General features: G+C 34.3%; 1 protein-coding gene across 2 annotated transcripts in view; it reads left to right on the plus strand.

The window, feature by feature from the left end:
• LOC131077299 (vacuolar protein sorting-associated protein 54, chloroplastic) overlaps positions 1 to 13,770 on the plus strand; it is a 158,783-nt gene that overhangs the window by 85,419 nt on the left and 59,594 nt on the right. For both annotated transcript variants that reach the window (XM_058014762.2, XM_058014763.2), the window contains exons 10-13: positions 10,984 to 11,155; positions 11,268 to 11,351; positions 11,565 to 11,944; positions 12,265 to 12,418. In XM_058014762.2, the coding sequence (XP_057870745.1) occupies positions 10,984 to 11,155; positions 11,268 to 11,351; positions 11,565 to 11,944; positions 12,265 to 12,418 (790 nt within the window). The remainder of the gene's footprint in view (positions 1 to 10,983; positions 11,156 to 11,267; positions 11,352 to 11,564; positions 11,945 to 12,264; positions 12,419 to 13,770) is intronic.

Genomic DNA, 13,770 nt, shown 5'->3' on the forward strand with positions numbered 1-13,770 from the left:
AGACACTTTGCATTGGGGTTTTGTGGAGTAGAGCAATGTTTAAAACTTTGAAATCACTTGCAATGGGGTCTCCAAGACCCGATTGCAAGTAAAGAAAGCCATGGATAATGAACTTGCAACGACCCTCGTAAAACCCGAAATGAAACATGAGGGCATAATAAGGAGGAACCATAACAATAGGCACTTGCAATCGGGTCTTGAAGACCCGATTGCAAGTAATGACAACTTGCAAAAAGAAAGACAAAACACCCACATACTTGCAACTCTAGACTTAAAACTCAACTTGACATAAATAAAACCGCACCTCCAAAGAGACTTTAGTTGCAGCCGGGTCTTAAAGACCCGATTGCAAGTGTTATAATACAACTTGTAATGATGCTCTAGAGACCTGACTTTGCAAGTAACTTGACAATTAAAACAATCAACTAACTTGTAATCGGTCTTAGAGGCCCGACTACAAGTGAGTGCATTTACTTGTAATGTCATCCAAAAGTTCCTATCACCTGTATGAGGTCAGAAAGTTCCTACTTGCAATGACAACAAAAAGTTCCTACTTGCAATGACTGACCTGAAACCCGAAATTGCACAGAAAGCTAGGAAAATGAAGGCCAAAACTAACCAAAACTTGGACAACAATGGCAAACACACCCCCTGATGATTGGACATTAACAAATATGAGTTTTGCACCTCGTAAAACGTGATTTGGAGACAAAAATGACACATTTTGAGTAAAAATTCATAGGGGTTGTCAATTTTTTGAAAATCCAAAAATTGGGACAACAAACCCAACATTAAAATTGTTTGATTTTTTTGTGTGCGTAACATTCTTAGGCTTTATAAAACTTGCGAAGTTTTTCTCTCTCAGGAGCTGTTATCTTTGGGCATCATCACATGAAAAACTCAATAACATTCCACACTAGAACATTACAAGCAAGTTCAAATCATAGTTTGAATATAATGTGATCATTACAAGACCGGATAAATAGAAAACAAACATTTGAAAGCCTGTTTACTCAATAAAAGAAAATGTAGTGTGTGGTACATACAAGTGAATAAGTCAACATGGCCAATCCTATACAAGTTGTAGAATGAAAGTGAAGATACTTTACATATGGTAGAATATGTAAATCATATTCTTAGAGAACTAGATTTTTTAATGTTATTGCTGGATTATTAAAGGTAGAGAAAACATAGGCAAACAAATCAGCAGTTGGTTTATTTATGTGAAGGGCTAGCGATCAACCCGTGACATGCCTTTTGTTCAAAATAAAACTAAATGGTATTTTTGGGTGGAGCAGTGAGTCAAGATATTTATAGCTCTTTGATGTACAGGTCCGGTACCACTATGGAGTGTGGCAAAAAATAAAGAAATTTTGAAATGTATTTAATTTTTTTTGGTTAGTGCTCATATAGTGGTCTATCATTAGGTATGGTACTGGTTGATGGATGTTCAACATCCATTGAATACACATTGCTGAAAATAATTTTTTAATCAATGTATTTGGCATAAAAAATTGATAGAGGTCCATTTAATTTCTAGAAAGCATGAAAATTGTTGATAGAGGTCTTCCTTTCACATTGTTATCGTGATGATGATTAAGCCACAAAGTGAGAAAATGAGTAAAAATCTAGACTTCTGGGCAATCTTTGCAACTGCAATTGGAGTATCATCTTCTAGTTCTTGAATCTAGAGTGAAGTCAACACTCTTTCTTGTATACGTGTGCATTATCTTTTAGAAAGGGGTTTTGTTGATAGAGAGGGTATACAAAGTATGTTATTGAATGTTCCATCATCTGTATCAATGCTTCTTTACTCATAAACATGCATTAAAAAAATCATCATCCTTGAGAATTTGTGGCATAGAACATGGCTCTAATGAGCAGAAAAAGACTTTGGAAGAAGCCATATGATGCAAAACACGAGAGTCAACGATGCATATTTTAGAAGATGAGGAAGAGATAGTGGCCACCTGTATTTTACTTATTCCTTTACTAGATTTGCAATAAGAGGAAGAGATAGTAGCCATTGGCGTTGCACATTTTCCTTTGATAGACTTGGAAGAAGAGAAGGATGAACCCTTTGAAAGAGAATTAGCAAGATTGATGTTTTTATTTATGATATCAATCAACTTGTCATTTTGATTCTTCTTCATACATTTAGAAACTTAGTGCACCCTTTTGAATTTTCTTGTCTTGTATTTCAGCAAGTCTTTCAACAAACTTATCAAAAGAATGCTAGTAAATGCAATATTCAAATCTTCCTTAGCATAATAAAAAGAACAAAGAAAGACATAATAATTAAGATCATATTGGAAAAAGTCGGACTCGACAATTACTTGTTAGGTCCAATTTTTTTTAAAAACTAAGGACTTGGTATAAACTCAAACAAACTCAGCAATAACTAGAGAATTTATAGAACAATTGTTAATTTTTTTAGAATATTCTTGAAAATCACATTCTTGAATTTGTAGAAGATATTACTAATTTCCAATTTTCCATTATATATAAATGAAAAGTAGAGTTTAAAACATATCATAGACAAAAAAAAGAGTTCAACCTTTAAATGAGTTACAATGCCCCTTCCACTAGCTATGTCATATGTAGAGGTTGCCTCATCTAAACAGATTTTTTGGCAAGTTGTGTGATAATAACGTTTAAGTCAATGCACTCGAGTTATATCGCAATTTGTCGTCACTCTCTTATTGTAATCAAGCTACTTAAGTGACAAAAAGATCCCGACAACTAGTGTGAGGCTAGGAATGGAGACCTCAATGGGGTTGAGGGACAACACTCCTCATTGGGGTTTGGAGGAAACGTCACTACCAAACCCAAATAAGGCCTTTTGAAACCACACAAACCTCCATGGCACATTTCATTTTTCACAATTTTTATCACTAAATGGTGAAATTAGGTATTTCAAAAATGTTTTCAAAAAATAGTTTTTTTGTTTGTTTTTTCTTCAAGTAATGCTTGGGCCCTGTTGACGTGCGTTTCGTGACCACACCAACACAATAAAGTTTCCCAACTGTCACCTTATCCTCTCTTGATCAAAAGCAGATGTATGCTAAGATTGCAAGAAGATTATACATTGACTCAAAGGTTCCAACTGCGTACTAGCGACTTTCCGACGGATATAGGCTTGTTTGGTTTTGATGTTTGTTGGTAATCCAAGGGGACTTACGTTTGGATCATTCTTTCACTTCTTCACTGTGGCTGGAACTTCGTCATCAAGTATAGCAATTTTGTGATGCTTCTGCTTCAAACGGACTAAATTGGAATGAATTGAAATTTAAAGGGGAAAGGGTTTAGTAAGACTAACCTAAATCTAAGAACTCAATAGATAGCAATGTTTAGGATAGGATCAACCGTGCTTCACTTTGCCACCAGTAGACTGTAATGTCCCTTACCTGATCTATTTCAATATATTAAAATTGATTGATATTCTTCAATTAGTTATTAAAAAGTGCTTATCTATTTTCCTCATTAGGTGATTAATATCATTAATAATATAGATATCAAACCTTGCTACTACTTCAGTTTTAAGGGAGAAGGGTTTACGTATGTTACCAAAGCGCTTAGAGACCAACTACAATAGGTTCCCTCAAAGTTTACAGATCCAAGCCCTTACCTATCTTGGGTCTATACCCTCAAGGCTTATGGGTCGCTGATCCCCACCCTATCTTGGGACTTAACCTATTGCTTGGATTTAGACTGCCCCTCTTTGGAACATCTCATCCCCATCTTCTTAAATATTGACAATAATAACATGATTTAGACTATAAGTACACTAACTTCTAATGTATTATGAATATATACGATATTAAGTGTGACTGTGATACATATTGCAGTTTGTAACAATATTATTACTAGATTCTGCATAACAACTTTATCAGGCTTCATATACTAAGCATACATATTAAGCACATCCCCATGCATACCACCCAAAACATAAATGTTACTGCCTGTAACTTGATAACAATTCTGATCTGTTCTGATCAATGGTGATGTCACTAGATGCTTTTGATTCCTTCCCTTTATATCTCTCAATGTGAGGGAGAGGTCACACCTCTTCATCATGTATGCCCTTTGGCAAGAGACATACCCTTTCACCATTAGCACCCTTTGAAAGAGTACAACTCTTCATTATTTCTACCCTTTGAAAGAGACACGGCCTTTTATAATCAGATCTGCACTTATTATTTAAATCGGATCCGCTTCTCATTTCCAAATTATCCCCCCTCTCAAATGAGGTTCTCTTCTCCCTTTTATATCTCATTGTTGAGGGAGTCACAACTTTTCCTTTCATGTCTTTTGACTTTTCATTAACTTAATTAATTTTTAATTCATCATATTTAATTATATTATTTTATATTTTAATTTAATTTTTAATGTTTTAATTTTATTATTATCATTTATTATTAAATTCTATTTCAAAGTGGGGACATTACATAGACAACTACATGAAACGGGTGCAATCTTCAAGGGATGTGTTTAAAAGATTTTAAATTGTCGATGAACACCATTAGAGAACAATGTTTATGCAACAATTCAGGCTAAGTATACACATAAAAAGAGCTTAGTCCAACCTTGCACTGTTGATAGAAATCATCTACCAACAAAAGGTATGTGCATACAATCTTCTCTTTAGAACACTGCAATCGACTTCATTGGCTTAAGAATTGAAAATAAAATTCTACTCTTAAGTGAGGAAGGTGAAAACATGCAAGTTTTGAAAAATAACTTAAGTGAACACCATCAGAGAACAATGCGTCATTGTTATTATCTCAATAACTTATTGCAACAATTTCATACAGATCTCCTTGCTTTACAAATGAAGGGGTCACCTCCTTATATAGGCTTCCAGCCTTGTTTACATGCAAACCCTAATTAGGGTTTGACCCAAAAGATTCGACACACATGATGCAACAAGGTGGGAATAAATATTAATGACCCATCATGTCCTTTATCAATTAATTACATTCTTACCAAAAATGGCATCCACTATGCATTAAATGCACCATTATCTACCAAGTTCGCCCATTACGTAATAAATGCCCCCATCAAGCTAGAAACCGCCCATTATGCTTTCAATGCCCCATCTCCAAAATCACCTACATGCAATCAATGCTACATTATTTCATTAAGTATGTTGACTGCCATGCATTGAATGAGTCGTCGTGTTGTGACCTTTTCACACATCGCTCCATTGCAAATGTGACCCCCTCGTTCTTACTTTTCGCGTCTGGTTAGTTTAGGGTTTTGGTAGTAACCGACAATTTTGAGCTTCCAGTGTTCGAGTCTCAAGTTTTGAAACGTGATCATGCCTAATTGTTATTAGGGTTTTGAAATTTTGAATAGGATCAAATGTTTAAAGTGTTAGATGTTTAAGTGATCCTAATTTTGTCTAAGTCTAAACCCTTTTGAGCATGAACGAGTTTTAAACGTCCAAGTCGGTGATATTTTTGTGCCCAAGTGTTAAAAGGTCTTTTAAGGGCTGTTTTCTTGCTCCTAGGAGGTTATTCAAGTTAGATTTGCACTTTATCCTGATGGACCTTTTTTCTCGCTCAAATATTGATGAATTTGGCTTAAGTCCTGATGCGTTTTATTGAAAATTTGGTGTTTGGATGATTTTGAGTGGAAAAATCATTAAAATCCTGATGAAATTCCATGTTCTAATGGTTAAAAGGTCAAAAATCCTGATGGGAGGTGCTTTTTTCCCCATATTTCCGATGACTCATGATTTTCCTCCACTCAAAATCCCGATGGGTCATGAATTTCCACTAGATTTTCGATGGACCTTATTTTTCCCCCATTCAAGTTCTTGATGGAGGGCGATTTTCCACCAGGAGGGTAATTTTTTGATTGTGTTGGGAAATTATCTTGATGACCCATGTTTTTCCCCTGGGAGTGTAGATGACTTTGATGCGGGATGAAATTCAAGTTCTTGATGATGACCGATTTTCCACTAGGGTAATTCATGATCAAATTTGATGGATTTTTATGCAGAGGATTGTGCTGATGAAAGGCGATGTTTTAATGAATTTTGATCTGGATAATAATCCAGATAGGGGTCACTTTGAGGGCATTTCAGGGTGGATTGGACACATTTCCTCAGTACACCATTGCTGGTGTAAAGTCTGAAACCTTATTTTCATGTTGTCTTCAGACGTACCTTTCATTTCCAGTCACTTCTACAATTGGAAAATTGCACTTTATTATCATTTTCTGAGCATTTGGTAGAGTTTTCATCGCTGACCTAGGTCTGAAACCTTATTTTCAGATCTGTTCTCAGACTTAGACATTTTTACCAGCTCATTATTTACACCTAGATTTGACAACTTTGACTTGGGAGGTAAAATTCCATCGATTGCCTCCAAATTAGATTAGAATTTGCTCTCAAGTATTTTAGATTGAATGAAGGAATTTGTTCAATGCATTTGTGTGGAATCCATTTAGTCCATACCACTAGCCTCTTGTTGATTGTAAATGTGCCTTGCGTGGTCAACTGGAATTTTATGCATCAACTTCAATTGTTATACATCCATTGTTATGCTTTAATCTGAATGGTATCAATGTTTGATGGTAATGATTTGAACATCTTTGAAATATACCTTAGATGATTGCACCGAGTTTGTGTCAAATTGTTCGATTTGATGGTGAGATCTTGCCTAGTAGGATTCCATTGAATCGTTCATCCTTTTCTTGCATTCTAGGCTTTAGAATAGAATTCCTAAACCCTATTCCTTTTGCCCCTTTTTTTAGAAATCTTAGTTAGATTAGAACCAAGAACTTCATTGCAAAATCTTAAGTCATCCGTATACCTATTCCAAATCCAAATTCATGAGAAATTCTCAAATTGAACAATTATGTAAGTCCCCGAGTGAAAATAGCATTATCACATTAAGCCAATGAGTTACCCACATGTCAAGGACTGGAATCGTCTTAGTTGATTAGATATTTAGCATCTAAGGTGATTTTGTTCAAGAGAGTGTAAAATACTTTGGTATTTTATTCTGTGTTTGTATGTGCATAAAACACACATCAACATGCCGCTTGGTCAAACGCCCGCGAGTAGTAAATGTGCCATCATGCCGCCATGCATTCAATAGATTCTCGACATGCAAGTGGACCTCGTCGTCATTTATAATTTTCTTGGTTGTGCTCCATTAATACGGAATATTCTTTGTGCATGTCGCCAACTCATCCTTTACAAGAATCTTTCCATTCTGGGCTCACAAAAGACATTTTGGAAGATTTTCCTGCTTTGGAAGAATTTTAACAAATTTATCCGCTCCTGCAGGAATCCCGGTCGTTTGGAATTCTTGGAGAGAGAAAATTCCCGTGGCAAGAAATTTTTTATCTGGGAAGAATTTTTCGTGGTTTGAGTTCATCTTGTCTTGAAGGAGATTTTTGGTCAATTAATTAGTTTTCCTTTATTTTTATGAATTTTTCCCATTTTAAGCTTCGGAATTCAGGAGAGAGAAAATTTTCTTCCTTGATCAATTTTACGTTGTCTTGAAATTTCTCCTGGAATTTTGTCCTTCGGTGAATTTATTCTTCCAAAGAGGGGAATTTTGAATTCTTCCTTGACTTGGATTTCTATGCCCCTCTTCCAATGCCAATTTCATCACGTGGAGGAATTTCACCTGGAAGGAAATTCCTTCCTTACCCCTGTTCAGTGCTCTACACCATACTTGGGCGCTCCATGCAATGGAGGAATTTTACTTTGGAAGGAAAATTCCTTCCTTACCCCAATTTGGCACCCTATACCCCTGACTGGGCACTGAAATGACCTTGTGGAGGATTCTTGTGTTTGGAGGAAAATTCCTCCTTCATCCAGTTCTAGCACTCTCCCACATGCTTGGGTGTTGAATTTATAGTATGTAGGAATTTTGGCCAAGGAAGAGAAATCCTCCAGACCCTCAGTTTGTACCCTTGATTGGGCGCTGAAATGACCTTGTGGAGGAATTTGGCTGGGGAGGAAAATTCCTCTATAAGACAAACATCCGTGCAACATCTGTAAGACAACTACTTGCAATGAATATAAAATCTCACAACATATACATGAGCACACAAAGGAATACAAGAGTGCCTATGTGCATGACAATGCATCAATCAATGCAACCCATAGTTCTGTTCAAAAAGAATATATGTCATCTCTTATCCCTTGATAATTAAAAGTTATCATGTAACTAGTTTAAACGCAATTCACAAAGACAGCTACTTACCTATGCATATAAGCTTATCAAGACATGAGTCAAAACATCATTGATATTTGGTCTAGTTTCATTTACAAAATTAGGGAGTATCCTTAAGGCATGATCAAATCAGCAATTGAATTTCATACATTCTACCACATTCTTTTATTGTTAAACGGCAATTTCAAGCTAATGGTCAATATGATTCATAACCCTTTGTTAACTAAGTTTACCTAGACAACTCACAATGATTTGATATTATATACAAGCTTTTACAATTCTTAGTTATCATTGCTTAACCTATCACTATAATCATAAAGGTTAAAGATAAGGGCACCTTGGGCTTCTAATATCTTGCAGAAAACATTAACTTAAGGGTCATAAATAAGGAACTTAAATCTTTACTAAGAATATGTTTATATGGACATCTCTCTAACTCTTGAAAAAGAAAAAATAAGATTAGAATACTAAATCATTAGTTATCCAAAAGGTCTAGAAGTGTTAGAACATAACACATCTTTCATTGTCAGCTAATGTCTTTTAACTTATCCAAACTTCTCCAAAATACATATAAAGGCCCCTTTCAAATGAACCTTATAGAAAGCTATAGAATGATACCACCAAAAGGTCTAGAAGAGTTAGAACATAACACATCTCTCGTTGTCAGCTAATGTCTTTTCACTTATCCAAACTTCTCCAAAATACAAATAAAGGCCCTTTTCAAATGAACCTTATAGAAAGCTATTGAATGATACCTCCAATATATTTAATGATAGTCCATCATTAGAAGGAAACAATCTACCCAATAATTTTCTATCATATGATACTTTTACTCGTTAGTGACTTCTTTAATAACATTATTATAAGGATAATGGTCATTATGCTATATGCCAAATTCATACTATTAGTAATAAGAATCAATTACATCAAACCTTAAGTCATACAACTTCGTACACCTTTTGATAGTTAAACATATCGCTACACCCTTATTATAAGATCTTAGGTAACATAGCTACAAAAATAGTTTATAAATATCTAACTTGTATTTCTAGAAAACATTTTTATTTCATTACTAATCCTCTAAGAAGATAACAAAACCATAAAATATAGAAGTTTTCTAAAAGATGCTAATGACTCTTCTAAATAACAACTATTTATTTTTCCTTCTAAATTGGATCATAAAAGAAATCCTTTAACAATAAAAGAAATCATATTTATTTGCCCTTCTCTCACTATTCTTTAAGCTATAATAGTAACGTGTTCCCAGAATTTCTATTAAGTAATGCTTATAATCTTCCAAGCTCTTGAAGTTGTTGGTGATGGTAAAAATCAAATTACATTATTAGTAGAAATCTAATTATGTATGGGTTGGTATGACATATTTAATTTATTTGTCAAAAAAATTCTATTTCTAATTAAATTTGAAGTGTTAAAAGGAAAACCAGGCAGCTGTAATATAACTTTTACAAATCTAAAGCAAATCAAGAACTTCAATATGTTTCGGAAAGGTCGAAGACAATAGAAATAGACCTAGAAATGATTAAAATTGGTGATAAATTATGTAAGGGCAGTTTTTACTGCAATCAGCCCTAACAATTTAGAACAGCAGTATGTAAAAAGCAAACAAACTTATTGGCAATACGTGATTCGTGAAAGGTTTAGTCAACAGTCGATATTTCTATGGTACAAATAAAATAAGGTCAAACATAATAATGCAACGGTCTCATTATTACAGTCATAAATATGTTCCAATAATGATTTCTTGAACGAAGATGAACATATCATATATCTATCTCAGATTCATTAGAAAGAGTGAAGTCTCCTTATCGAGTGCAAAGTGGTGTCCTCTTTTTTCCAGATGCCTGCATAAAGATTTGTCTTTCCAAGATTTATTCCCTAAATTGAGCATCTATTATTACATGTGGCTGGTGAGTTTGTTAAACGACTCCACTACTTCTTTCAACTGCCACTTCTCTCAATGGTTGAGGGAAATTTTTTGTCTTTGCTAACTTTATATCATGCACATGTATTTTATAGCATTGAATTCCCACTCTTGAGTTATAGTTACATGCTCTCACTCCACTATCATTTATATCCATCCACTCCCTACTAAGCACGAGTCATCATTAACTTCCATACCATTTTCTATTAGTTAAAACCAATTAATAATCAAAGAGATGGAGATGCGATTTGTTAATATATATATATATATATATATATATGTTTGTATATATATAATTTTTTTTTTACTTCAAAATTATAAAATAAAAAAATTCTATATAAAACTATTAAATAATAATATTAAAAAAAAGGGTTGTGACAAAAACTCGCCAAGTACTCTGCCAATCTTGCATTCATGGTGTAAATATAAGGAAGACAACTCACTTACCAAAAAACACATAACTCCTAAGGAATGAGGTGACAGCCCACTCTCCCAAAAAAGAAGCACAACTCCAAAGGACTTAGGTGACATTTCACTCTCAGAAAAAAAGAAGCATTGCTAAATGTAACTAAGCCTAAGGTGTAATAAATAGCATAACTACGTGTAATAAATGCATAACTCAACACTCATATGTGTTATTGTGATAGATCTATTTTCTAATTATATGAATTGATGGTTTGATTAGTAACAACTAGTTGATATTGTGCCTACTTCCTTACTTGAAATTTTCATTTGAACCTAAAGAATGTGTTATATCTTTTCATTTTGTTATGTTTAGATTTTTTGGACAGAAATTTGGCACCAATAGGTGTTCAGTGATATTGTGACATTGTAACTTTACAGGGCTGATGTACTTCGTGAAAACGCAGAGGCTGTTTTTGCAGCTTGTGATACTGCTCATGGGCGATGGGCCAAGCTTTTGGGTGTTCGTGCACTTATTCATCCAAAATTACGCTTGCAAGACTTCTTAAATCTTTACAATATTACTCAGGATTTTATATCAGCAACTGAAAAGGTATCTTTGGTCTTATCACTTGTGCAATTGTTTATTGTACAATTGTAGGATAATATGGCATTAAATTTAAAGGTGAGCATCATTTTAATTTTGAGAAGATTACAAGGAACAGATTGGTGGTCGTTTGGGCTATAGCATCAGAGGGGGTTTGCAGTCACAATCGAAAGCATTTATTGATTATCAGCATAGTTCTCGTGTAAGTTTATTTCCTTCCAACAGGTATCTTGAACCCATATAATTATGAAATTTATGAGATTTACTTGCATCTAGGATTATTTTGATTTCTTTTAGGAGAGTTCAGCTTGTTTGTTAGATCTTTTAAGAACTGTTTTTCTGTTTTGATTTTTCCATTATTCTCTTTATTACTTAAGGAGGCTGTTTTGAGGAGATTTGTTTGGGGTTATTGCAGATAGCAAAGCTTAGTGCAGTTCTGGACCAAGAAACATGGGTTGCGGTTGATGTTCCAGATGAATTTCAAGCTATTGTCAATTCCCTGACATTTGCTGAAACTAGTTGTATAAGTGAGGAGTCAGTTGTCCTTCAATCAACTGATATGGAGAATTCAAATCATCGTGTACATGAAAATGTAGATGGTAAATCATCAGGGGAAGTGTCAACATCTAGGGATCAGTTGAGACAATCAGAAGATTTAACAGGGAGCACTAGTAGTATTCGTGATATGGTGAAAGATGCTGTACCAGAGACAGGTAGCAAGGGCAGAAAGGGGCGTGAAAAGTCAAACATAAAAACAATAAATTATAGAGGTGTGGGATATCACATGGTAAACTGGTACGTGTTGATCTAGACTATGTCATCATGAGGTCTTGACAGTATTCAACAAATAAATATTATTATGGCTTATGCTGAAGTGTTTTGTGACTTCTCTTCATATATTTTCCACATATGGCCTTTTATCATTTCCCTATATTTACTGTCTAGTTCCCTTTTGCTTTTCTTTTTGTTTCTATCCTCTTAATTTCTATGTAAATTGAATGCAGACCATGCAAATTAAACTAGTTTTGGTAGTGAAAAGTAAGTTAATAGGGATTGTAAGTATAACTCTTGACATTTTTTTGTGCTAACAATGATGCCTTTTACCTGCTTTGCAGTGGTGTAATTTTACTAAAGATGATATCTGAGTACATGGACATTAGCAATGCTCTATCAGCATTCGCTTCTGATGTGGTGCATCGTGTTGTTGACATTTTGAAGCTTTTCAACACCCGTTCGTGTCAGCTTGTTCTTGGAGCTGGCGCTATGCAGGTTTTCATATTATTTCAATATCTTTCGCTTATAAATGTTTGCTAAAATACTAAGAGTATGCAGACCAATTGAAACAAACCTTTATATGTTGATATTGTTTGGTAGTTCTTGTGATTTTTCATGTTTGTATGCTCTTTTTTCTTTGCATGTTGTATACTTACACAGTTATTGAACCCTTTGATATATTCAAGCTTTAGACTCTTTGGTTGCCAAATCTAGTTGTTCTTTCAAACAAATACATCAACTTGCATTAATTGGTTGTTTCTACCTCCAACTTTTTGCATAATTTTGTCTTTGTTATGGTGGCGCTTGGTGAGTAGTTAATTAAAACCAAATTTTTGTTTGTTATCCTTATTGATGTGTTAACCTACATTTCATACTTATCATTAGGTGGTGATTGGAGTTACTTTCTTTATTTCAAATGTCATTCTTGCTATTCTTTTTTGAATCTTTTCACTAAAAATTCTATTTAATGCATGAAACATTCTATTTAATACATGGTTCCATAGGTTTTCTTGATGGGGTGACCAAGGGCTTAAGTGGGTGTGTGGCACAAATACATCTAGTACTTGAGAAGTCAGTTATAAAAAGATGTGTAAGGAATAAGTATAACAATTGCAAATGAAAGTTTGGCATACTATGTAAAGTTTAAACTAATAAACATTAAAAACATGACAATGATTGCATTGAAATTTGAACATTAACAATGGTGGGCAAAGTTTTGGAACTTTGGGAGCAAATCAAGAATAAGTACAAGAATTGCAAATGAAACTTTGGCATACTAAGTGAAGTTTGAACTAATAAACATAAAAAATATGGCAATGATTGCATTAACAATAATAATGGTCGGTGGAGGTTTGGGATCAAGGGGCAGTGCCCCTTGCGGGGGTTTTGGGTAGAGCCCCGAATGGGGTCAAGGGGTAGTGACCCTTCTGTTGATGTGTTTTTAGACACCTCTAACACATAATAAAATACCAAAGTATTTTACTCTCTTGAACAAAATCACCTTAGATGCTAAATATATGATCAACTAAGACGACTCCAAGGTTCCTAATCTCAATTCTTGACGTGTGGGTAACTCAATGGTGAATGCGATTTTCTGTATGCACAAAGGGACTTACACAGTTGTTCTAAAGATTTTCTTGAATAGAGGTAGGTTTACCATGTTTTTTTAAATAACTTAATGACTTTGCAAGATTAGCTCTTGATCTATTTCTAACAAAGATTTTATATAAAATACAAAAAGAAAGGGTTAAGAAGTTCTATTCTAATCCTATCTTAATCCTAGAATGCAAGAGATAGTGAATGACTCAGTGAAATTCAACTAGGCTTAGCCTTGTCATTCAATGAAC

This window comes from Cryptomeria japonica, chromosome 8, assembly GCF_030272615.1.
Source record: "Cryptomeria japonica chromosome 8, Sugi_1.0, whole genome shotgun sequence".
Lineage (NCBI taxonomy): Eukaryota > Viridiplantae > Streptophyta > Pinopsida > Cupressales > Cupressaceae > Cryptomeria > Cryptomeria japonica.